This window comes from Limanda limanda, chromosome 19 (assembly GCF_963576545.1).
Source record: "Limanda limanda chromosome 19, fLimLim1.1, whole genome shotgun sequence".
Lineage (NCBI taxonomy): Eukaryota > Metazoa > Chordata > Actinopteri > Pleuronectiformes > Pleuronectidae > Limanda > Limanda limanda.
In genome coordinates, this window is record NC_083654.1 from 21,540,159 (window position 1) to 21,567,658 (window position 27,500).

The 27,500-nt window shown below is 45.7% G+C and overlaps 1 protein-coding gene across 1 annotated transcript in view; it reads left to right on the forward strand.

Annotated features, from left to right (window-relative positions):
• The first annotated feature begins 163 nt into the window (after nt 1-163).
• grin2da (glutamate receptor, ionotropic, N-methyl D-aspartate 2D, a) overlaps nt 164-27,500 on the forward strand; it is a 91,645-nt gene continuing 64,308 nt past the window's right edge. The window contains exons 1-5 of the mRNA XM_061092494.1: nt 164-271; nt 4,423-4,560; nt 8,633-8,899; nt 13,929-14,116; nt 18,155-18,295. Coding sequence (XP_060948477.1) covers nt 164-271; nt 4,423-4,560; nt 8,633-8,899; nt 13,929-14,116; nt 18,155-18,295 — 842 coding nt within the window. The remainder of the gene's footprint in view (nt 272-4,422; nt 4,561-8,632; nt 8,900-13,928; nt 14,117-18,154; nt 18,296-27,500) is intronic.

Genomic DNA, 27,500 nt, shown 5'->3' on the forward strand with positions numbered 1-27,500 from the left:
CGGCCCGGGAGGAGGAGGAGGAGGAGGAGGAGGAGAGGGAGGAGGAGGAGGAAGGGGAGGAGGAAGGGGAGTGACGGACTCGTTGACGGGCGTGGCGGCCATGGCCTCCTACTCCTCCTCCCTGGCGTCCCTGTCGCTGGCGGCGCTGGTGGGCGAGACGGTGATGACGCCGTCGGGTCAGGCCAACGTCATCTACCTGGCGGTGAACGAGAGCAGCCCGGGCAGCTTGTTACTGCAGCTGTGTGAGCTGCTGGCCACCACGCCACTGCAGGTACACAACACACACACACACACACACACACACACACACACACACACACACACACACACACACACACACACACACACACACACATTTAAATAATTTATTTGAATCCACCAATCATATTCGTACAACAAGGATTCAAACATTTCTCAGAGGTTGGATACATCTCAGTGACTCATGGGAACGAGAAACATCTCCGACGCCAAACAGCAAGTCGACCTCCAGCAGCTGATACAGAGCAGAACTTTGCTAGTTGTTGAGATCGGCTCTTATTAAGTCCTGCCAAAGGTCAAAGGTCAAATGTTCAGTCGTAGCCCACTGACCGAAAGTTTATGGACATGCCCCAGACTTCCAAATATCAATACTTCCAGTTTACATGTATAGCCTAGGTCTCTCATTTTAGCAACAATGGGTATTTGGTCAACTTGTCAAGGAAGGCTAAGTCCATGTAGAGGTCATAGACACACACACACACACACACACACACACACACACACACACACACACACACACACACACACACACACACACACACACAAAGAAGGCTAAGTCCATGTAGAGGTCATAGACACACACACACACACACACACACACACACAAGGAAGGCTAAGTCCATGTAGAGGTCATAGACACACAAACAACACACACACACACACACACACACACACACAAGGAAGGCTAAGTCCATGTAGAGGTCATAGACACACACACACACACACACACACACACAAGGAAGGCTAAGTCCATGTAGAGGTCATAGACACACACACACACACACACACACACACACACACACACACACACACACACACACACACACAAGGAAGGCTAAGTCCATGTAGAGGTCATAGACACACAAACAACACACACACACACACACACACACACACACAAGGAAGGCTAAGTCCATGTAGAGGTCATAGACACACACACACACACACACACAAGGAAGGCTAAGTCCATGTAGAGGTCATAGATACAGGCGACCTCAAGGACCACTACCTCCCTTTTAACCCTGTCCAAGAGAACAACATCGGGGGTGTTAGGGATGTTACAGAACACATCATCAGAACTGTTCAACCAATCTGACATCATACTGGAGTGTTTGTACATGGACACATTTGGAGGAATACTCCCTTAACAGTTCTAGAAATGAGGTCGACAATGCGCTCATGGCGTGCAGTGTAGAGTCCTTTGTACTTATTACAGCCTTTAACAATATGAGCAATGGATTCTAAATGTTGGTTGGGATTAGAATGCATTATACAGTGTGGGTGATGATTATTAGGGTACCACAATGCAAGATTGTATTTAGTTGGCGACACCTGTAGTCTGGCTTTAACAGTAAAGCAGAGGATGTCCTCTCCTACAGAGACATTCCTGTACATTGTATGAGAGACAGAGTGGACAGCAGAGTCAAGGCCAGCTGTCCCTGCAGTCTCAGTCCAGTCCAGTGGAGTTTTGTCTCTGCCTGTTTAATGTTCAGGAGGGACTTTCTTGCTGTTGTGTTGTGTTGTGTTTGTTGTGTCCCATTGTGGTAGACAGTGGCCTCCACATTGACCGCTGGGTCTGTCACAACTGCATCAGATGCGTCTGGTGCAGTTGGTGAATTTCCTTTCAGCCCATTTCAGTCGAACTGCTGCTCTGTTGCACAGGTCACTGAGGTCCGGCCAGTCTGACCGACAACCGTAACCTGCAGCTCGGGTCTCCAGCTCGCCGTTAACTTTCCTCCTGAAGCCCAGGAAGTTCTCCTGGCCAGCGTTTGCCAAAGGGACCTTTCTCCTCCTGAGGTCCAGTAGGAGGGAGGCTCTGGCTAGCTCTCGAACGTTAGTACTAGAGTCCAGAACATATAACCTCTGCTGCATTAACGATGGCAGTTACAACGTGTGAGATGTTAAGTTTTTAAGTTGCAATGTGTTTGGCACGGAGCTGCGGTGGAGACTGCACGCTGTGCTGCCTGCTGCTACACACTCTGACACACACACACACACACACACACACACACACACACACACACACACACACACACACACACCACGCCACGCCACTGCAGGAACACACACACAACACACACACACACACCACGCCACTGCAGGTACACACACACACACACACACCTCTATAAACCCCCCAGATGGCTCATTAGAAACAGCGTTCACTTCACTTTAAAGGCCACGCCCCCAAACTCAATTGGACTCGACTCAATCTCAGTGAACTCACCTGATGCAGTTTGAACTTCGCACACATGATTCTGTTCAGGAGTCTGACGACGCTTCAGCTGATTCCTCAACATTCACTGTTAAAAACATTTAAATCCATCAGTCACTAAATGTCTCTGTATAGATATGAATGTGTTAAAGGAATAAAACTCACAATCACTGTTCCTTCATTCATTCCTTGTTCATTGTGGAGTTTGTTTGTTTAACCATTGAATCATAATTCATTCATAGCGTGACTCACATCCGGAGCTGAGTCCCCCCCCCCCTCTCTGAGAGCTGAGTGATCATACTGATGCAGGTAATAACTTACACCACATCCTTCATTCTGTCCTTCACTCATTCATCTACAGGTTCACATGTTTCTGTTCATCTCTTGTCCAGTAACAGTAAAAAGGAACTTTTTAATAAATGTCTCCAATCAAATCAGGTTTTAATATTTTTACAGTAACGTTTGTTTTCTTATTTCCAGGTCGAGTCTGTTTGTAAATCAAAAGCTTCCCTGTGAGAATTGAGCCGTCAGCTACACTCAGCTTCAGTTTGCTTCCTTGAATCTCTACAAGGAAACAAACATGAAGTCATCGAGCCAATCACTGCACCCCACCCCCCCCCCCCCTTTCATTACATGGAGTGATGTCATCATCAGAACTTCATCCTTTCACCTGGATTCATAAGCCTCTGAGTTGTTTCATGAACTCCAGCTCAGACAGAAGAACACGGTGGGCCTGAGTCTTTCTGCAGAACATTGATTTCTTGCATCAGCTTGTGATGCAGCAGCTGTGATGAGGCTGCGGGCGCCGGCCGGCCCGAGAGCCACGAGCTGATCTGTTGTTTCTGTGGCGTGAAGCAACTTAAGCTGCACAGGAACAACACACACTGGCCTCCTTCTTGGAAACTTTCCATGGGAATTAACGGGAATATACGGGAATATACGGGAATTAACAGGAATTAACGGGAATAAACGGGATTTAACGGGAATATACGGGAATATACGGGAATTAACAGGAATTAACGGGAATAAACGGGATTTAACGGGAATTAACGGGAATAAACTGGAAATGTTGTGGGTAATTTATACTAACTGTATTTAACTTGTCATATACAGACATAAATATAAACCTTTTGTTGTGTCATAGGCTGATTTGAGCCCTGAGGAAACTTTGGGCACTTGACTATATGCTTCTGCATCGTTGTGTCATTCTTAACATAGGTCTTTGCACAGTATTTGCAAATGTACACAGCCTTTCCTTCTACATTGGATGAGGTGAAATGTCTCCACACATGAGAGAGTGCACGTGGCATTGTTCTGTAGAATAAGATGAGAAAAAAGATTGTAAAAAAACACTAATGCAATGCCAGAGATATAAATAGTTAGCCAAACAATTGGAATCGTCTGTAAACATATTTTACAATTGATGGATAAATGAATGGAAATAGTCTAGATGAACAGATGAACAATCCTCAATCAGCATGCTAATATATGTCCCCCAGTAATAACTACTTAAGCTGCACAGGAACAACACACACTCGCTCCTGACAGGACGCCAGGCGGCTGCAGGGGCTGAATCCAGATCTTATCTCTCTCTCTCTCTCTGAGCATCGATCGCCCGGCAGAGCAGCGAACAAAAAGCCTCCAGGAGTTATTTCGTTATTTTATTAAACCTTTAAAATGCTTTGGAAACGTCTGGTTTCTTCAGCGCTCGTCACTGGGATGTGAGCCGTCGTCCTGCGAGTCGTGAACAGCTCGTGAACTCATGGTTCCAGTGAATCTCCCGCTGCCTGTGATTGGTTCCCCGGGCTTCGTGTGCGAGAGAATAAAAGAGACGCAGCCGTGATGAATAGAAACCTGAGGAGGAGATGATGCAACAGCGTCTGGATGAAGATGATGTAACCTCCTCTGTGATGTGACTGGTTTCAATGAGACACCTTTTGTTTTCCCAGGGTTTGGTGTTCGAGGAGGAGAGGCCCCCCCCGCCCAACCGGGCTCCGCTGGCGCCCATGCTGGAGTTCGTCTCCGCCCAGACGGGGGTCCCCGTGGTCGCCGTAGGGGGAGGAGCCAGCTTGGGACGAGAGCCGCAGGTAGGAACACATTACTTAATGTTGCATCATCAGACTGGGAGATATAGTGAGGGAAGAACGACCTCTTGACCTTTACATACCTTTACGCCTTTCATTCAGATTTTAATAATTAAATGTTTACGATGCAGCTGCTTATGATGCTGCAAGTCATTATGGGATATGATATGAATTAGATTATGATTTAAATAACTTTAACTGGGCATTGATTTACTTTGATTACTTGATGATTGAAGCTTTAATTCTTACTTAAATATTCATTATTCATATATTTTGACTTTAAGCGTTAATTGTAATTCCAAACAGTTTTACAGAATTATCTGTGTTTAATATCTCCTACAAAATTAAAGCATTGTTGCTGTAAACACAACGTTAGCTTTATATCAACGTATTTAAACAACAGGCAGAGTTTCAGCCTCCTCTTACTTCCTGTGTGGGCAGGAAGTGCACAGAGGGTTCACAGAAACAGGTTTGATGAGCGCACTGAGACTGAAGCAGAAAGTCGCCGGCCGTAAAAACCCAAAACACAGATCTCTGATGGAACTCGTCACAAAAATCTCAGCTCTTTGTTTTCCCCTGAGCTCAGAGAATTAGAGAAGTGACAGAGTCGGTGTCTCACGGCTGTGAAACCAGGAAACAGAACTGAGTGAAGAATCTGATCTGTTCCACACTCGAGTCCCCGGGAGGATTCAGAATTATAAACATTTCACAAAACATTATGAAGCAGTTATGAAGAAGAACAAGAGTATAATTTGCCAGATTTGCTCAGTGCTGCTGAACTCAGAGCATCAGATTGTTACTGAAGGAGATGTGAGTGTAAATCTGACATTTTCCCTTGTGCCCTGTGAGAGAATCTGTAGATATTACAACTAAAACAAGATGTTTCATGATGAAACCGATAAACCGTGCGTTTCATCGACGTGTGTTTCTCTTGTTTTAGTCTTTTCTGTTTCTGCTGCGTCACCTTGTTTGTTATGATTCTCGCCCGCTCATCGCTGCAGACTAAATTATCGGGTGTCTTCTCTCCAACTGGCTGGTGTGTGTGTGACGAACGGCGATAAGTACGTCAGGCTAACAAAAGCAGTTTAGCGCTGACAGGGGAGATATTTAATAATTAGTTTTAAGTGGATCTTCTTGACAGTACAATGAGGTTATTGTAATTCGACACGACTGTAACATCAGCTGTGGCATCAGTTGATTTAACGCTCTGTGACACGTCAGCACCAGAACACACTGTCCTCACCAGCAGCTTCATGGTGCGTTAGAGTGCAAGCGGCGCGAGGAGCGGAGCTGCGTTTGCACTCGTTTGACTCAGGGAAGAACGTTTGGTGACATTTCATTACAGCTCCTGTCTCTAGACTAGCAGAATAAACCAGAGTTTTACATTTAAATATAAATATAAAAAACATTTGTTCTGTAAAGACGTTGAGCTGCTCTTGGGCCGTATAAAAAAATATGCATATTCTTTTTCTCTTGATCGTAAAAGCAGGTTGATATCTTTCAACTTGACTCACAAACAAACCTTTAACTAAACAAATATACTTCTTCTATCTAACCAGCACTCGTCTGTCCCAAGTTTATTAAAAGTAGTTTCACTCCTGTGGATCAACAACATCTTATCTTAACTTAAGCTTGACTTGGACAGACTATATGTGACAGTTACCTGAACAAATACACAGCATACTGTCTTTTTAGTGTAATATCTATATAACTACACAGTTTGAATGCCTGGTTCTATATTTGAGACCCAATATCCATGCTGTCAGGTTCTTAGCTTCCTCAGTAAAGTTTTCCTTTTGACTCTGCTTCAGAATTCAGACACATTAACGTTGTGAATATCTCACGAGCTCCAGGTTAGTTTGAATTATGAAAGACAGCTAGCAGAGGATTAAGCATCTTATTATCATCTCATCTTAACTTAAGCTTGACTTGGACAGAGTATATGTGATAGTTACCTGAACAAATACACAGCATACAGACTTTTTAGTATAATATCTGTTTAACTACACAGTTTTAACGCCTGGTTCTGTATTTGAGACCTAATGTCCTCTGAGAGTTGCCGTGACGACGCCATAAACCAGTTGTTTACCATCACATCCGGTTCGATGAACCCAAGACGCTCAGATACGTGTTGGTTCCAGCACTGGTTCCATCCCGTGGGCCGAAGCTTCTTCCAGTCCTGCCACTGTTATCCACGCTGTCAGGTTCTTAGCTTCCTCAGTAAAGTTTTCCTTCTGACGCTTCAGAATTCAGACACATAAACATTGTGAATATATAACGAGCTCCAGGTTAGTTTGAATTATGAAAGACAGCTAGCAGAGGATTTAGCATCTCTTGCCTCTTCCGCTGTGATTGAATGAGCTAGCTCGCTAAGCTCCGCCCCTTTGACCCCTCCTCTTGGGGTTTGCAAACAAGCGCTTTAGCTTCCAGAGTAGTTGAGATGTGTTTGAACAACTAAACTCTAATCAGCTCTTAATTGCCTTTGGGAAGCTGAGTCATGCTTGTTTCCTGATACTTGCAGAGAATCAATCCACCTCGTGTCAACACGGCTTCTGGAACCGTGACTCGGGACGTTCACGGTTTCTGTTCAGTGCTCACATGACAAGTGGAGTATTTTCCTCTTTAGCTCCGGCCTCCGAAGGGGGAAGGAACATTTCGTTTCACGTCTCACGCTACATGCTCCGCTCTCAGCCGGGAGCAGAGAAACAGACGAGCTCATAATGTGACTGGTGCTGGTTTGATATCTGACCCAGTCGAGTGCAGCTCAACCTGAGGAGAGTCCCACCGAGCCTCAGCTTTGATCCTCCACAGATCCAGAGTCAGCTCATTTAAATATGTGTTATGTGCAGAATGAGCTGAATAATTCATTGTAAACATCACTCGGTTCTAAACTCTGGACGGAGTCAGAGAAGGACACAAGGAGATCTGGAGGTTTCAGTTTGTCAGCTCACTCTCTGTCCAACTCTCAACCTTTGTGGATTCTTCCGTCCTGATCCTCTGTTCTCGTTGTAAGAAAAGTACAATGGAGGAGAAGCCGATAGAAATGAAGTCGTCTCTCAGACACTGAGCAGCTGGTCAGATTGAATGTGACTGGAGCAGCAGACAGGACGGACCTGGTTCTTTCTCTCACAGAAAGTCTCATTCAGACGCTGTGTTCGAGCTGAAGAATCAGCTGATTGTGTTTCACAGATCAGTGAGAAGAACCGTGTCCGTCCAACAGGACAGAGTCTGTGAACGAGACCTGATTAAACCTGCAGTGAGCAAACACCAGTGTTCAGCTCTGCTGCAGGAACTGGTGCAGGATGAGTAAAGTGAGCGTGAGGTCAGCGTGGATTAATGCAACTAATCAATCTCTGACAGAACATATTTCATTTTTAAACAAGGATATTTCCTGGTTCTGTTATTTCGGTGAAGTTACATCTGTGTCGTGTTCGGTTAGAACAGTTAACTGGTGCAAAGCTGAGAAGACGATTGGTGCAGATTCAGAGACATACCTGTTGGTCATAGAACCACTTTTTAAGATTGTGTGTTTTGTCCTTGTGTTTAAACTGGACCTATTTGTCAGATGTTCATATTTAATGCGGCCGAAGAAAAACACAAGAGCTCTGAACACTTTACTTTTTCCCCACATTCGCAAATATCATATGTTATCGTACGTCATCGTATGAACACTAAGAAGATGATCATGTGGTAATATTAAAGTTGTTGTACTCAAGCACACACGTAACCAGCAGGATCACTACACAGTGACTTAGCAACCGAACAACAACAGTTTGAATAGTAAAGTTACCTTTTGTGTGATAGGAGGTATATCCCACACGTACAGATTATTAACACAATAAAAGCGATAGATTGTGAGTGATTCACTGTGATGTCACACAATAATCAGGTAATTGGCTCAATCTTCACTAAACAGAGACGAGCCTAGGTGAGAGAGGTGTGTTGGTTTGTGTTTGATGAACGTGTGTAACTGCTGGAGACCAGAGTTTAACTCGATTCTTCAACTTGGGTTTTATTTTGAAGGTTTTGTTCTTTGTCCATATTCCGAGATGTAATTCACCCTCGTCTCCTCCAGGAAACCGGCTCCATCTACCTCCAGTTCACCTGCTCCACGGCGCTGCAGCTGGAGGTCATCTTCGAGGTGCTGGAGGAGTACGACTGGACCGCCTTCTCCGTGGTGACCACCCGTCACCATGGCTACGAGGACTTCCTGGCCATGGTGGAGGGCATGACGGACGGCTCGTTCATCGGCTGGGAGAAGAACAGCGTGGTGATCCTGAACGTGACGGACGACCCCGGGGGGGCGCGGACCAAGCGGCTGCTCAAAGACCACGAAGCCCAGGTGAGTTTTCTTGACACCGCAAAACCCAACGGCTCCTCTCTCTGAGTCGTTCACTTCCTGAATCTGTGAAGGTTCCTCAGCCTTGGAGAAGCAGATGGTGAATCCAGTTTATAAAAAACAATTCTCTCCTTCATTGTTGTTTGACCTCGTGTCGTCAGCTGCTGGTTTCACCTCCAGAGACGCAGCTCGCTTCCTGTCGCCCACTGAAAGAAAAACTTATCTGCCTCAGACTTTGTGCAGAACACCTCTTCCTGCTCCTCCTGCTCCTCCTGTGTTTGCCGGGTTTCCTCTCGGTTCTCCAGCATCGACGCTGACGTTCCAGAGCTTCTGTTCCCTCGATGTGTTTGAACCGGTCAAGAAAGACCAACTCCAGATGAAAGGGTTAATTGCTTCCTTTGAACTAAACGTGCCCGTGTTTAACAAACCTTTGTTTAGCTGCTAACTGGATAATTAATTACCTGCTGTGGATGTTATACGAGCCGGGCCTGTGATGGGAGCTCCGCCTCTCAACCTGTACAAGCCGCTCAGATAATGGATGAATAATGGATTCTGGGTTTAAACTCCCAGCTTCAGAAATCAGACTTTCCTCCGAGTCACAGCCGGGAAACTTCTCTCTAACCTTTAACGACACGAGAGGTTAGAAACAGAAAAGTCTGTTTTTCTGCATCGTTGCTGCGGAGAAACAACAGAGTCCGGAGGAAACCACAACATCTGAAGTGACCTTAGCCCTGGTCTTCACGTGTCCGGTGGCGAGGAAGGAGATCACGGACGCCACGGGATCTTTTCACTTCCTTTTACCCGACCGTCGACTTCTTGAGCGATATCTCCTCCGTCTCCGTTTGACACTGAAGCTGTTTATTCAAACTTCTGACTCGCCTTGTAAATCTCCACGAGTCGGTGACTTTGTCGAGATGTCGTCCAGGGAAAGGAGGAAAGAGGAAAGAGGAAAGAGGAAAGAGGAAAGAGGAAAGAGGAAAGAAAGAAAGCCTGTTCAAACCCCTGCCTGTTCTCTTTGTAATAGACGTCCTTCATAACTCCGAGAGCTGAAGAACTTAAAAGTCTTGATTTTTCAAACGTATTGATTTGTTGTCAGAGCTCCGACTCTGGATCCTGGATTATTATTTAATTTCGGCGACTAAAAGGTTCACTTCAAACAATGACCAGTAGAAAGTCTCCGAGGGAGCAGCTTCTCCACTGAGATGTTTGCCTCTGGACTTCCTGTGCTGTCCATCAAAAAGTTTGTATATTAATAAAATATTAGCACAGGTCCTTAAAGTTCATGTTAACATCTCACTACATTATCTCCTAACTTCCTGATTCTGCAAATCTGCAAATCCCTCTGATATGCTACTGAAAATTGAAATATGTCCAAATGCTGCTTGACCTGCTTCGGTGAAGCCAAAGTGTCTCGATAGCCCCCCCTGGTAGTCCGCCGCAGTAGGTCGTACAGTCTGCCTCCTCCATGTTCGCGGACGGGAGATGGTCCAAACTAAAAAGTCCAAAAGAAATGATTCTCAGAGATGATTTCTGTCATTTTAAGGTTGTGACGCATGTTCACTTATTCATGTTTCTGACAAGTTCGCCTTTAATTAGATTTGATCATTTTAAATATGGCTGAAACGTCATAATTGAAAGCTGGAATAATTGATTCTTGAATTTCTTTCAGTATAAAAGAACGTGCATCTTGTGGTTTGGTTCTTCCTGGGTTCTGTTGAGTCCAACCAAACCGAGGAGTCATTATTCTCTCTCTTTGCTGAGAGTGAAGCAGAAAACCTTGGCTCACTGTTTCTCAGTGAATTCCCCCCCCCCCCCCACTGTATCACTGCCTGGTTTTTCCATTATTCTGAGCTGTTGTTCACACCTTGAAACCGGCCTCTCTGAAAACCTGCCACCAGGCGTCCGGGCCAACTCCTGCATAATCCACCAAGTTCCACCGGGAGCAGGTTCACAATGAGGCTGTGGTCACATGACGCTGCAGGTCGAGCACACAACAGGATCTGTGGCCTGGACGAAACCTGCACCGGGAGTTTAAGGTGAAATCCTTTGAATGAAACCCACTCTCCTGATGTTGGATCACTGGTTGAATGCGTCTCCGTCTGGTGATGTGAGTGTAAAGAGACGTGTTTCCCACCCGGAGGTTTTCTTTACGTCTCCTCGTCTCTTTCTTCTGCTTCGTGCATTAACACGAGTCTCACAAACACACAGAATCTGAAGGATCTGTGTTTATCCAACGAGATGAAAACCGTCCTCGTGCTCACGTCGGCCTCAGCGACCCGTCGACCTCCTGCTACACGTCTCTGTTGTGCTTCTCAGAAGAAGAGGGGAAGGCTGAGGTCATTTATTTCACTTCAAAGCTTCGTCTTTGCCAATTAGCGCCGCGCCGCCATCGGCTGACGAGCCTGTTTACCATCAGCAGGTGTGTTGTCTCCGCTTCTGCACGTCTCAGTCAGTTAAGTTTATCATTAGAGGAGAAGAAACAAACGAGAAATCAAGCAGCACAGCAACAGGAACTCCCCGTGTCATGGATTTTATTCCATTCATTCATTTTTCATAAGCCTCAAAGCTTCTGATGTATCAGCTCGTTTCAGCCGGATCCTGCGATGACACGCAAATCACTCCGGACCATGAATCAGCTGTTACAGCTCAGATATGGATTTACACTTTCTGATCAAACACTGAGTGAGAACGATGTTTAAAGAGAAGCTGTAGAAACAGGAAGTTGTATGTTTCTACAGACGAGTCTCATCAGCTGGTGTTTCAAACCGTCCTGGACCTGATGAGACGTCTCTGCATCACAAGATTTATATATTTATACTAGAGCTGTCAAACGATTAAAATATTTAATCGCGATTAATCGCATTTATGCCATAATTAACTCGCAATTTTTTTCCCCATCATTTTTTTTTCGTTTTAATGCTCTTATCAACATGGAAAAGTGGATTGGCTTGCTTTATGCAAATGTTTTATTTTATTGAAAAACAACATTGCCAAACAGGGCCGTACAAAATAAAATGATAAAGTTCACATTTCAGGTAAACAAGGACTCAGCCTATGGTGCAGTTAAACCATGGCTTAATATTAAAAAAATGTCAAGTTTGCTGTGAACATAGCAGTCAGGCGTCTTATTTCAGAAACAATGAACCATAACAGTTAGGTTACCAATAAAAGGTTAGCCTACTACTTCTTTGCTTTAAGCCAGCTACTCAAACAGACAAGCAACAAGATAACAAACAAACAAAATACACAGGCAAGTGTCGGCCTACTTTGAAATAAATTAAACACAGAACTTTGGACGCTACAATAGCTTAAAAATATATATGTTAGTTGGCGAAATATTAAAACAAAAAGCGAGAGCAGGTCAGACTGGAGGCGAACACAGATACTGAAGCTGCAGCTGCAGCTCTGCTTTAACTCGCGTTTAAAAAATTGATTAAATTTAATAACGCGTTAAACTGACAGCTCTAATTTATACATGTTGGAAATGTTTAGTGCAGCAGAACATTCCAGTTTTGAGTCCAGGCTCCGACTTCTTCAGTTCCCAAGATATGATAACATGAATATAACGGAAGTTAAATATCTTGGCTGCTCGATGGGACGAAGTTATTTATGGTTCCTCACTGCGATCGACCCTTTAAAAAATGTGATTTGATCCGTGTAGGAATATTATTAAGAAAATCTTAAAGTTATCAAACAGCTGTTGATTGCATTAAGTTTTGTTACGAGCAATTACAGGACTTTTAATCGTGGTTCACTGAGCCTCAGACATAAAGTAAAAACATTCACCTTCCTGTCGGGGGGGAAATGAGTCTTCCATTGTGAAAATAAAACAGCGACACTGGGTCTAAAAATTTAATCAGTGGCATGAAATCTAATTAAATGAATTCCTGCTTCCCGTTTAAATGCTGTATTTGTGTGTCTGTGTGTGTGTGTGTGTGTGTGTGTGTGTGTGTGTGTGTGTGTGTGTGTGTGTGTGTGTGTGTGTGTGTGTGTGTGTCGAGCTATGTTACGATAAAAAATGAAGTCGTAGGCAAATCTAAATTAAATGTTTTCTTCCAAAAATGAGACGTCCCAGTTTGGGCGAGTGAACGATGACTCACCTGAGCTAACGACGTGATTGATGGCGTGAAATTACAACAAATGGCGTCTCTCTCTCTCCGGGAGGACGGACGGGCGAGGAACCTCTGACTCCTGCTCCGAGGACGAGAGAGAGAGAGAGAGAGAGAGAGAGAGAACGAAGACTCTTGAAGCTGATGAGATGCCGGAGCTGCACATGTTGACGGACAGGAGCCGAGCGTTAGCGAGCACTTCACGCCGACCCTGATCCCGGCGCCTGTCGGCTGAGTGGGAGGGATCACCGTCATCTCGCCGGCCTCGCTGACGCCACTGACGCTGGAGAATGTGAAGCGTGTGACACGAGCGCTCGCCTGCTGCTGGAGTGTCGGGGGGGAAAGTGCTCCACGATTTCGGTTTTGACTAATTTCAGTTTTATAGCCTCGTCAATTGTCTCACAAAACTGTGGCGCAAATGCTCCTCGAGTGCTTCCTCTGTGTAATCATCTGAAGTGCCCTCAGCGCCGACTACACACACACACACACACACACACACACACACACACACAGACACACACACACACACACACACACACACACACACTCCATCTTTGTCCTTTTTATCTCGTTCCATTCCCGGCTTTTAATAATGTATAAAGGGGAAATGTAAGCAGAGCGAGAAGTTCCCATTTTTCAGAGCAGCTCTTTCTGTAAGGACAAATAAATAAATAAGAGACGCATTAATGCACAACTGAAGCAAATGTATTGATGTGTAAACGAACGCCATCCATAACTGTGGAGGAAAAACATGGAGGGGCATGACGGGAACTAACGCTCCACATCCATCCTCACGAGTCTCTTTCACTGTGTCTCTCTCTCTCCCTCTTTCCTCCCTTTCTGCTGAATTGATTAATTAATTCCTCACTTCTTTATCTTTTCCTCTCCTCTCTCCCTCCGTTCCCCCCCGCCCCGACCTCCAGGTGCGTCTGCTGTACTGTTCCCTGGAGGAGGCGGCGCTGATCTTCCGTGCAGCCTTGGCGGCGGGTCAGGCCGGGCCCAGTCACATGTGGTTCGCCGTTGGCCCCGCCCTCTCCGGCCTGGGCCTGGAGGGTTTGCCCAAGGCCTTGTTCGCCATCCGGCCGCAGGGATGGAGGGACGAGCCACGCAGGTGAGGGGGGGGGCCGGGGTGGGGGGGGGGCACCGGGTGGAAGAGTCGGACAGATTCAGAATGATGATGGTTCTTCTTTTTTTTTTTTTTAACAATATGTTTATTAGGTTTTTTTCAGGTAATTAAGTACAAACAGACAAGTACTAGGAGTGGGTAAGAAATTATGTCAAATGAAAGGAAAAGAGAAAGAAAGAAAAAAGAGTCAATTGAAATAAAATAAAATAAAGGTATAAAAACAGAACAAAAACAAGAAGAAACTAAGACTTTTTGGTTTGTCTGGTCATGATACACCTGTATATCGATTTTTGTGAAGACCGGTCAATGTGAACACGTTCCAGGGGTCTCGGGGGGGGCACCGTCGAGCCATTTTGCGACGCCCATTGAAAATTCCTCCAGAATACGTAAATTTTAACCACTTCCTAACTTTCTGCAAATTTTGGTAAGAATTTGAGCATGGTAAAGCCCTCAAAAAGCCAATTCATTTGCCTGAATAATAATAATAATAATAAGTAAAAATGTGGAATATGGCCAAAATGGCCACTAAATGCAAAATAGCAGGCTTCCTGTGGCGTTTTTCCAATTGCACCTGATACTTTTTTGTTTGTCTGGTCATGATTCACCTATATATTGATTTTTGTGAAGATCGGTCAATGTGAACACGTTCCGGGGGTCTCGGGGGCACCGTTGAGCCATTTTGCGACGCCCATTGAAAATTCCTCCAGAATACGTAAATTTTCACCACTTCCTAACTTTCTGCAAATTTTGGTAAGAAGTTGAGCATGTTAAAGCCCTCAAAAAGCCAATTCATTTGCCTGAATAATAATAATAATAATAAATAATCCTAACAATCTCAATAGGGTCTCACCTGACCTTTGATGTCAGTGCTCGGGCCCTAAAAAACAAACAAACAGACAAAACTAACAAATGATTCTTTGACCGAATCATTCCCCTCAACATCGGCCGAAGTGTTTTACATCCACTGATTCGTGTCTCGTAGAACTTCATTACTCAGAAAAGAGCCTGAAGCCAAAATGTAGAAGAACATCGGATCATGAAATTCCTAATTTTCAGATGAATATTGATTTCACCTGAATGAGCCTTGAAGCTGCTGATCCTGGTTCAGTGGAAGAATCTCTAACGCACAGAGACGACCACCTGCTCTGTGCATGATGAATTATCTGCTGCAGGCTTGACCTGATTTCACCGCAGGGATCATTACATTTCTCAGCTAATCAAATCTAAATGGAGCGAGCGAGTGAATCCAGGTGAGAGCTGCAGTTCCTCTTCCACTGTAACTGTTCAATCTGCCTCAGTCAGGTGAGAGCTGCAGGAAGAACAAGAAAGTAGAAAACTAAATGAAACTTGTTTTTGCCTCATTCAGACTGAGCTGCGTTTCTTCCTCTATTATAATTCATATAAATGAATCATGCAGTTTTAAAATGCTCCTGCAGGTGAATGATGATGAAGGATTAATGATCCGGTGTTAAATAACTGCTGAAAATAACTGTACCTGTAAGTTTTGATGGATCATGTGATACATCTGAGCTTAACGAGCTGATCAGGATCCCCTGAATGCACCATCACACTGTTTACTGTTGACCAGCTCACGGTGCCTTCAGGAGAATTGGATTTACCAGCCGTGTGTTGCCGATTCCCACATTTACATATTGTAATAGTGATCTCTGTGGGTTATTACCGTGCAGTCGCCGCAGGGTTTTATGCAAAGCTGCTGCTGATGGATTCCTCAGCGAGTCTCACTGGACACCGGAGAAACGACTGGGACCAGAAGTTCTTGTGAACATATTAAAGAAACACTCTCTTCTCCTCCCTCCTCACTGGGGGGGGAGCAGAGTCTAACAGCTCCATCGAGTCACATGTGAAATTAAACCTCCTCATCCTTGATTCATCGTGAGAGTCGGAGATTTGATTAAACGTTAACAGACACATGAACTGGATTTACTGATAAATAGAAACATAATAAAACTAAAGGGGCGGATCAGATATGTCCAATGGGTCGAAGCCATTTTATCACCTTATCGAGATCTGATAAATCATCATTATCCTGATGGGCAGCAAATGTTCACCTGTTCATAGATATTAGCTCACGACCGACTTCTTTATCTCACGATGTTAAAGTGATGAAAAATCCTGGATCCAATAAATCTGCAAACCAGGGACGTATCTCACATGAAAAACACATCTATGTCCACAGAGTAAATCTATATAATCGGTTTTGTACTTTTTGCTTCGTCCTGCGAACCGTTAAACGTCAGAGTCTAATGAAAGCATCACCTCTCTGTCGGAGGTAACCATGGTAACGCAGTGTCCTCGTCCTACACATGAAGACGAGCAGTTTCCTGTGGAGAGGACCGAGTCAGTGACGGCTCTTCAGCGCTCGCTGCTCCTTCAGGTCCGGGTGAAGCAGCGGGTCTGAAGTGTGATGATGAATTATGAATACAAGGCTCTGCTGATTATGAATTTGGGTTCTTTAGACTCACCAGAACAAATCTTATCCACAGGAACATATTGTTGCTCTTAAAAGTTTATTCAACGCAGTAAATTTCACCATCATGTATTATAACGTTTGAAGGTGTTTGCTTTAAAGCAGCGAGAGACAAATCAGAGTAGAATTTACGTCCACAGTAAAAAGTGTTTCTCTCTCTCGTCCTGCAGATCAAAGTTTGATCTGATATTAAATCGCCCTGAGAGAGAAAGAAACAGCTTCGGTTAATATTTATTCATCAACACATGTAGAAACGGGACTCGTGCTTGTTTCAGCTGCTTCAGTCCTGCTCCATCATCTGTGGCTCGTTCATCAGCTGCTCGCTCACCAGCTGACTCATAATTCATATCCATGCACGTGGCCTCGGAGCTCTGCAGGTATATTAATACTCAGTTCTCAGTCTCAACTAAACAACGAGTACAGCCTTCTCTCTTAAATCTGGATCTGATATAGATAGATAGATAGATAGATAGATAGATAGATAGATAGATAGATAGATAGATAGATAGATAGATAGATAGATAGATAGATAGATAGATAGATAGATAGATAGATAGATAGATAGATAGATAGATAGATAGATAGATAGATAGATTACTTTATTCATCCCCGAAGGGAAATTAAGTTGTCATAGCAGCCGGTATATTTGAATAAAATAAAATACAATAGAATAAAATTAAAAATATTGAGGTAGAAAGAATAAAAACAGAAACACAAGATAAATAGGTAGATAAGGTGCAGTGGCAAGATGATGGTAATAGTACTGATGATATGATGGTAATGTTATTGTTAGACAGTAAATAAAAATAGTACAGTATATATACACAATATATATTTATATATATGATTGTAATTATACCAATGTAACAGCAGTATATAGTAATAATGGCAGAAACAGTATATATAATAATAATAGGAATAATAATAATAATATAATAATAATAATAATGATAATAATAATATTGATGGAACCGAACGTGACTCTGCCCTCACAGATCTTCCACTTGCTTCTTGGCTGAACTTTCTGGTTCTGAACTGGATCAAATCAATATTGTCTGACTCTCATGTATTTTACCATAAGAAGGGAAATGACCTTGTGAGTCCAGTGTGGAGCCGGTGGTGATTGTTTGTGTTTCACTGTGAGTCTGGATTCTTCACGGTCCCTGGTGCAGACGAGTGCTTCCCCCCCAACTGCCTCATTTACAGAAGCTGCTCGGTTCTCCAGTGTCTCAGTCAGTGGAGATGTAATAACTCCTCATTCTGGTGGAGTCACATATAGTTTAAATTGCCACGTTGGGTTTTCTTTTTAAATTTGTCCGAGGTCATTTTGAGGTTCCGGAGGAGTGGGCTCGTCTCCTCCTGTGAGTTCGGTGTTATTAAGTCTTCATGGTCGCTGGAGAAGCAGTTATTCAGACTCTCTTCCGCCCACACTTTACTTTATTTCTTCCCCCACTGGACCTTGGCCGTGTCACAAAAGACCTTTTGAAAGTGTCCCTGTGTCTCCGTCTCACGTTGTCCTGTCTCTCCTCCTGCAGGCGGATTGCTAAAGGCGTCTCGGTGCTCACCCACGGCGCCATGGCGCTGCGCAGGGACCTGGGGACCAACAGCCGGCTGCAGTACGCCGGCAACTGCCAGAGCGACGGGAACCAGACGCACCGCGTGCACGACCGGATCAGGTGAGAGAGGCAGGGACCGGGGGGGGGGGGGGGCAGAAGGGCGAGCGAGCAAACAGCCGAGCAGGGAGAGTCAACAGGAAGCTTTGATGGAGCTTTCACATTCAGAGCTGAGTCACCCTGGTTCACACAGGAGGTGAAACACGGTGGAACCTGCTGCTCTGGATTCTTCTAATGCTGCAGCTTTTTGCATTATTCATAATTGGATGTGTTATGATATATATATATATATATTAAGTACATATGATAAAGTTGAACTGTCGTGGCTTCGTTGTTGTTGTTGCTCGGTTCAGCTCCGACAAACGTAACGTACAAAACATCGTGGTGCGTTCAAGTCCTGTGGACAAAACTCTGCTATGGTTTCTATGTTCATCATGAATGTAAAGACAGAAAAGGTATTTTGATGTATATGATATATTTCATACTTAGTCTCCTCACAGAAAGGAGGTTCTGGGTTTGAATCCTGGTTTGTCTGAGGGAGTGTGGACATGTCCTGAGTTCTCTTCAGGTCCCGAACTTCCTCACACAGTCTAAAGACATGTGTAGATGTGAGAGTGACTGTATGGATGTTTCGTGAATAGTCAACATCATGTAAAGAGTTGAAACGTGGAAACAAGCTGCAGGACAGACAGAGTGTTTATATCGGTTATTTCAACGTAACTTTAGTTGATAGAAACTTCTGCTCTGCACTGAAACCTTCTGAACCACATCGACCGGTGCAGATGTGAGAGATTGACGACGTGTCGGAGGAATCTTCTTTAGCGTCCGCGGATCTGACTGCAGATGGATGGTTACCACAGGTCACATGACTGCAGATGGATGGTTACCACAGGTCACCTGACTGCAGATGGATGGTTACCACAGGTCACATGACTGCAGATGGATGGTTACCACAGGTCACCTGACTGCAGATGGATGGTTACCACAGGTCACCTGACTGCAGATGGATGGTTACCACAGGTCACCTGACTGCAGATGGATGGTTACCACAGGTCACCTGACTGCAGATGGATGGTTACCACAGGTCACCTGACTGCAGATGGATGGTTACCACAGGTCACCTGACTGACGTTAGATGGTTACCACAGGTCACCTGACTGCAGATGGATGGTTACCACAGGTCACCTGACTGCAGATGGATGGTTACCACAGGTCACCTGACTGCAGATGGATGGTTACCACAGGTCACCTGACTGCAGATGGATGGTTACCACAGGTCACCTGACTGCAGATGGATGGTTACCACAGGTCACCTGACTGCAGATGGATGGTTACCACAGGTCACCTGACTGCAGATGGATGGTTACCACAGGTCACCTGACTGCAGATGGATGGTTACCACAGGTCACCTGACTGCAGATGGATGGTTACCACAGGTCACCTGACTGCAGATGGATGGTTACCACAGGTCACCTGACTGCAGATGGATGGTTACTGCAGGTCACCTGACTGCAGATGGATGGTTACCACAGGTCACCTGACTGCAGATGGATGGTTACCACAGGTCACCTGACTGCAGATGGATGGTTACCGCAGGTCACCTGACTGCAGATGGATGGTTACCACAGGTCACCTGACTGCAGATGGATGGTTACCACAGGTCACATGACTGCAGATGGATGGTTACCACAGGTCACCTGACTGCAGATGGATGGTTACCGCAGGTCACCTGACTGCAGATGGATGGTTACCACAGGTCACCTGACTGCAGATGGATGGTTACCACAGGTCACCTGACTGCAGATGGATGGTTACCACAGGTCACCTGACTGCAGATGGATGGTTACCACAGGTCACCTGACTGCAGATGGATGGTTACCACAGGTCACCTGACTGCAGATGGATGGTTACCACAGGTCACCTGACTGCAGATGGATGGTTACCACAGGTCACATGACTGCAGATGGATGGTTACCACAGGTCACCTGACTGCAGATGGATGGTTACCACAGGTCACATGACTGCAGATGGATGGTTACCACAGGTCACCTGACTGCAGATGGATGGTTACCACAGGTCACCTGACTGCAGATGGATGGTTACCACAGGTCACCTGACTGCAGATGGATGGTTACCACAGGTCACCTGACTGCAGATGGATGGTTACCACAGGTCACCTGACTGCAGATGGATGGTTACCACAGGTCACCTGACTGCAGATGGATGGTTACCACAGGTCACCTGACTGCAGATGGATGGTTACCACAGGTCACCTGACTGCAGATGGATGGTTACCACAGGTCACCTGACTGCAGATGGATGGTTACCACAGGTCACCTGACTGCAGATGGATGGTTACCACAGGTCACCTGACTGCAGATGGATGGTTACTGCAGGTCACCTGACTGCAGATGGATGGTTACCACAGGTCACCTGACTGCAGATGGATGGTTACCACAGGTCACCTGACTGCAGATGGATGGTTACCGCAGGTCACCTGACTGCAGATGGATGGTTACCACAGGTCACCTGACTGCAGATGGATGGTTACCACAGGTCACATGACTGCAGATGGATGGTTACCACAGGTCACCTGACTGCAGATGGATGGTTACCGCAGGTCACCTGACTGCAGATGGATGGTTACCACAGGTCACCTGACTGCAGATGGATGGTTACCACAGGTCACCTGACTGCAGATGGATGGTTACCACAGGTCACCTGACTGCAGATGGATGGTTACCACAGGTCACCTGACTGCAGATGGATGGTTACCACAGGTCACCTGACTGCAGATGGATGGTTACCACAGGTCACCTGACTGCAGATGGATGGTTACCACAGGTCACATGACTGCAGATGGATGGTTACCACAGGTCACCTGACTGCAGATGGATGGTTACCACAGGTCACATGACTGCAGATGGATGGTTACCACAGGTCACCTGACTGCAGATGGATGGTTACCACAGGTCACCTGACTGCAGATGGATGGTTACCACAGGTCACCTGACTGCAGATGGATGGTTACCACAGGTCACCTGACTGCAGATGGATGGTTACCACAGGTCACCTGACTGCAGATGGATGGTTACCACAGGTCACCTGACTGCAGATGGAGGGTTACCACAGGTCACCTGACTGCAGATGGATGGTTACCACAGGTCACCTGACTGCAGATGGATGGTTACCACAGGTCACCTGACTGCAGATGGATGGTTACCACAGGTCACCTGACTGCAGATGGATGGTTACCACAGGTCACCTGACTGCAGATGGATGGTTACCACAGGTCACCTGACTGCAGATGGATGGTTACCACAGGTCACCTGACTGCAGATGGATGGTTACCACAGGTCACCTGACTGCAGATGGATGGTTACCACAGGTCACCTGACTGCAGATGGATGGTTACCACAGGTCACCTGACTGCAGATGGATGGTTACCACAGGTCACCTGACTGCAGATGAATGGTTACCACAGGTCACCTGACTGCAGATGGATGGTTACCGCAGGTCACCTGACTGCAGATGGATGGTTACCACAGGTCACCTGACTGACGATGGATGGTTACCACAGGTCACCTGACTGCAGATGGATGGTTACCACAGGTCACCTGACTGACGATGGATGGTTACCGCAGGTCACCTGACTGCAGATGGATGGGTACCACAGGTCACCTGACTGCAGATGGATGGTTACCACAGGTCACCTGACTGCAGATGGATGGTTACCACAGGTCACCTGACTGCAGATGGATGGTAACCACAGGTCACCTGACTGCAGATGGATGGTAACCACAGGTCACCTGACTGCAGATGGATGGTTACCACAGGTCACCTGACTGCAGATGGATGGTTACCGCAGGTCACCTGACTGCAGATGGATGGTTACCGCAGGTCACCTGACTGCAGATGGATGGTTACCACAGGTCACCTGACTGCAGATGGATGGTAACCACAGGTCACCTGACTGCAGATGGATGGTTACCACAGGTCACCTGACTGCAGATGGATGGTTACCACTGGTCACCTGACTGCAGATGGATGGTTACCACAGGTCACCTGACTGCAGATGGATGGTTACCACAGGTCACCTGACTGCAGATGGATGGTTACCACAGGTCATCTGACTGCAGATGGATGGTTACCACAGGTCACATGACTGCAGATGGATGGTTACCACAGGTCACCTGACTGCAGATGGATGGTTACCACAGGTCACCTGACTGCAGATGGATGTTACCACAGGTCACCTGACTGCAGATGGATGGTTACCACAGGTCACCTGACTGCAGATGGATGGTTACCACAGGTCACCTGACTGCAGATGGATGGTTACCACAGGTCACCTGACTGCAGATGGATGGTTACCACAGGTCACCTGACTGCAGATGGATGGTTACCACAGGTCACCTGACTGCAGATGGATGGTTACCACAGGTCACCTGACTGCAGATGGATGGTTACCACAGGTCACCTGACTGCAGATGGATGGTTACCACAGGTCACCTGACTGCAGATGGATGGTTACCACAGGTCACCTGACTGCAGATGGATGGTTACCACAGGTCACCTGACTGCAGATGGATGGTTACCACAGGTCACCTGACTGCAGATGGATGGTTACCACAGGTCACCTGACTGCAGATGGATGGTTACCACAGGTCACCTGACTGCAGATGGATGGTTACCACAGGTCACCTGACTGCAGATGGATGGTTACCACAGGTCACCTGACTGCAGATGGATGGTTACCACAGGTCACCTGACTGCAGATGGATGGTTACCACAGGTCACCTGACTGCAGATGGATGGTTACCACAGGTCACATGACTGCAGATGGATGGTTACCACAGGTCACCTGACTGCAGATGGATGGTTACCACAGGTCACCTGACTGCAGATGGATGGTTACCACAGGTCACCTGACTGCAGATGGATGGTTACCACAGGTCACCTGACTGACGATGGATGGTTACCACAGGTCACCTGACTGCAGATGGATGGTTACAGCAGGTCACCTGACTGCAGATGGATGGTTACCACAGGTCACCTGACTGCAGATGGATGGTTACCACAGGTCACCTGACTGCAGATGGATGGTTACCACAGGTCACCTGACTGCAGATGGATGGTTACCACAGGTCACCTGACTGCAGATGGATGGTTACCACAGGTCACCTGACTGCAGATGGATGGTTACCACAGGTCACCTGACTGCAGATGGATGGTTACCACAGGTCACCTGACTGCAGACGGATGGTTACCACAGGTCACCTGACTGCAGATGGATGGTTACCACAGGTCACCTGACTGCAGATGGATGGTTACCACAGGTCACCTGACTGACGATGGATGGTTACCACAGGTCACCTGACTGCAGATGGATGGTTACCACAGGTCACCTGACTGCAGATGGATGGTTACCACAGGTCACCTGACTGCCTCTGTAATGAAGTGAGGATTCATTCATCTGAGACTCGGCTAAACATTCCACGCCGTCGCACTCCTCCGTGCTGGCGCTCTCAATCAGCAGCAGGGCTGTCCGTCAGGCTGACAGGCGGGGGGGCCCCTGGGACGCCAGGCGAGTGGCAGCGGCGTGAATGACACCTTCAACACGTGAGCGGGTTCTCACCCCCCCCCGAGGGACTGAACACGGGACAAAAAAAGGCTCAGATGGAAATAAATCTCCTCCTTCTTCACAGGTTAACGTCTGTTTGAGTGAATTCTTTCCTCTGGTTAAATCCCATCGAAGAAGAACTAAGTCTTAGTTTCAGTTTGAGTCAGTTCAAAGTCTGAAGAGCTGTGTCCCAGGAGGTAGAGCGGGTCGTCAAGTATTTTTAAAGAGAAACGATTCGATTCCTGGCATAGAAAAGTGTTGCATTTATTCAGTATTTACCCTTTCATGTTTAACTGCCCAAATTACAAAGTTCCTAAAACTAATTGGACACTTGTTCAGTAAATGTTTGTAGTTTCAACGTTATCTCTTTAAAACTTGGACACAAGACCTTGTCCATCATTCCTGGAAAAAGACTGTGAGTGGTTTATTCTTTTAAGATTGAGTTTGAAGCAGTGTTTGATTTCCTGTCCTCACTTCACCACAGAGTTTCTCATCTCTATGATTTCAATGATTGTCGGTTAGTGTCTCCGTTTCCAAACGCAGCTCAAAACGCTGCTGATGAACGAGCTGCTCTCGAGCCAGCGGCACTCTTCAGCTCGTGAAGCGGCTGCTCAGCACATCTCTCCTGGATGAAGAATCACACACAGATAAATAGATATCGTTCATTATCCTCTGGATTGATGCACTTTGTGATTCTGAGATATGACGACTCGTAAAGTGTTTAACGGCCAACACAGACTTCCTGTCACTGAGACGTTTGAAAAGGAAGATGAGACAATACACGTTTTACAGCTGTTTTGCTTCCTCTCCGTTCGTCGGTCTCTCTGCACATTGTGTGTCCTGACAGCTGAGACGGACAAAAGACAAATCTCAGCAGCCAAAAGACCAAGTCCCTGTGAACCAGCAGCTGCTCACGTTCAGACCTTCCCAGTGGGGGGGTGCACAGAGAGTGGGGAGAGGACTGAAAGGACAGGAAACGTGTGAGATGGAAGTTTGGCAGGAGGAGCGTCGGAGGGACCGGAGAGAAAGAGTGAACGGAAGATGAAGATGAAGGGAGACAAGGACGGAGATAATGATGATGCTGCTGCTGCTGCTGCTGGTGATTTGCTTGGAAATGATTCTGCAGCTTCCAGCCATCGGGTTAGAAACCAGAGGAAAGGAGGAGGAGCTTGAGTGAGCGGCTGCAGGGAATCGAACACAGAGGAGCTCGTGTTGAATCAGACTCAAAACCAAACCTCTGCACTCAGGGACAGGTCATCAAAACACAGCACGGTGGGAATCTGAACAAACGTCAGAATTAGGGTTGCAAAATTCCGGGAATTTTCAAAGTTGGAAACTTTCCATGGGAATTAACGGGAATTAACGGGAATTAACGGGAATAAACGGGAATTAACGGGAATAAACGGGAATAAACTGGAAATGTTGTGGGTAATTTATACTAACTGTATTTACCTTGTCATATACAGACATAAATATAAACATTTTGTTGTGTCATAGGCTGATTTGAGCCCTGAGGAAACTTTGGGCACTTGACTATATGCTTCTGCATCGTTGTGTCATTCTTAACATAGGTCTTTGCTCAGTATTTGCAAATGTACACAGCCTTTCCTTCTACATTGGATGGGGTGAAATGTCTCCACACATGAGAGAGTGCACGTGGCATTGTTCTGTAGAATAAGATGAGAAAAAAGTTTGTAAAAAACACTAATGCAATGCCAGAGATATAAATAGTTAGCCAAACAATTGGAATCGTCTGTAAACATATTTTACAATTGATGGATAAATGAATGGAAATAGTCTAGATGAACAGATGAACAATCCTCAATCAGCATGCATATATATTTTCCCTGTAATATCATGGAAACTTACCTGACTAGTCCTTCATTCTACAGCAGGCCTCAGTAGCCCTGCTGTAGAGTGAAGCATGCTGGGAGTTATCTGTGCATGTGATGGAAGAATGCACAGTGGAGGGTTGAAACTCAACGTTCCATACATCTTTAAAATAGAGTTTTGAATGATGTTTTAATTGCTCAGCCTTTAATTTGCATAGTTTTGTTTTTTTCAAAATTCCCAAAATTCCCGAGCTTAATATTCCCGTGGAAAGTTTCCGGAAAGTTTCTGGAAATTTACCGGAAACTTTCCGCCCCTTTGCAACCCTATTCAGAATATTCTATTTTCTAAAGGTTTGAAATGAGCAAACGTTAAAAACTAAACCTGATCGGGCATCGTACTCGTCCTCTGTGGAGACTCGAAGACGCTTCCTACGACAGCGTCTCACAGGTTCAATGTGGTGATTGACAGCTGAGATGTTTAGACTTTATTTCTGAGGAAGTGGACACACATCGTCCATCTTTCTTCACTTTTATTCTCTCCAGGGCTGTAAAGCAAAAAGCACGACCTAAAAACAATCCTCATTGAAGCAAGTACGAGTAGTTAATCGTCTTTTGTTTTACTTTCCTCCAGTAAAAAGTCCTGTTGGTAACTTTTCACTTGATAAAGTTGAACACACCTCGTGCAGTTCATGTATTTCGTCCTTGTAACGACTGTTGAGAAGATCATTGGATCATTAACACTCTGAGCAGATGAGTCTAGATGAAGAGTTGCTCCCTGATGAGATCGATCAGATCCTCTTCATCCATCAGACGCTCGGAGGAAGGAGACGGGACGAGAGAGGATTTTAATGCCTTCAGACATCTGAGACATGGTAACCGAATACGTCAAAGTGTGCACGGACAAGGAAGAATGTCAGGAGGACGACTGGATGGGAAGAAGACAGGACACAGGAGGACAAGAGTGGGACGTCAAGGGTGAAGTTCAGTCTAAGGACAGGGAGGAGGAAACTGAAGAATGTTCACATTTGAACTTTTTAGTTGTATTTTAAATATAGAAACACTGCATTGCATTATTATTCTCACAGTGACGAGTCAGGAGGAGGTAAAGAACTGGAAGAGGAGGAGGAAGAGGAGAGAAATGACAAGGTGGAGGACGAGGTGGAGGACGAGAGTCAGACTGAAGCTCCGTCCCCTCCAGGCCTCGGGGGGGGGGAGCGACTGCTCATCTGGAGCAGACGACTGTCACAGCGCCCGCTCTGTCTCTCTCTCTCTCTTTCTAATTCCCTCGCCCCGGTGATCGTCAGCAGCCAAATTCATTCAGGACAAATCCTCTGTTCTCGTCTCAGAGCTTCATCCACTTTAAAACATCTCTTTTATTCAGAGTTTAAACCAGAAAATCATAAATCCAGTTTGTTTTCAACACTGTTAATCTGCAAAACATATTTATAGAAGCGTTCAGACGACAGCAGAGTTTGATTGATAAAAAAAACGAACGATGAAAACAATAATGAAGAAGATTCAGACCCGAGGATGTTTCTGCCGACTGAGAACATGATGAGAAATGAAGTTTGCCTGATTTATTGGTTTTTCATAAAATATTCATGAATTTAAGGGTAAAGGTAAAGGTTTAAACTGAAGGACAAATGTTAAAGCTATTAAACGGTTTTATGTCTCTACCTGATTCACAGGCTGATGAATAAAAGATTTAGTAAATGTAGGAGTTCTGTGAGCTCTTCAGAACTGTTGTTGATTCAGAATGAGATTTGATTCTGCCCCTCAGGTCTGAACACGTTAGAAACTCTGTGGTTCCATA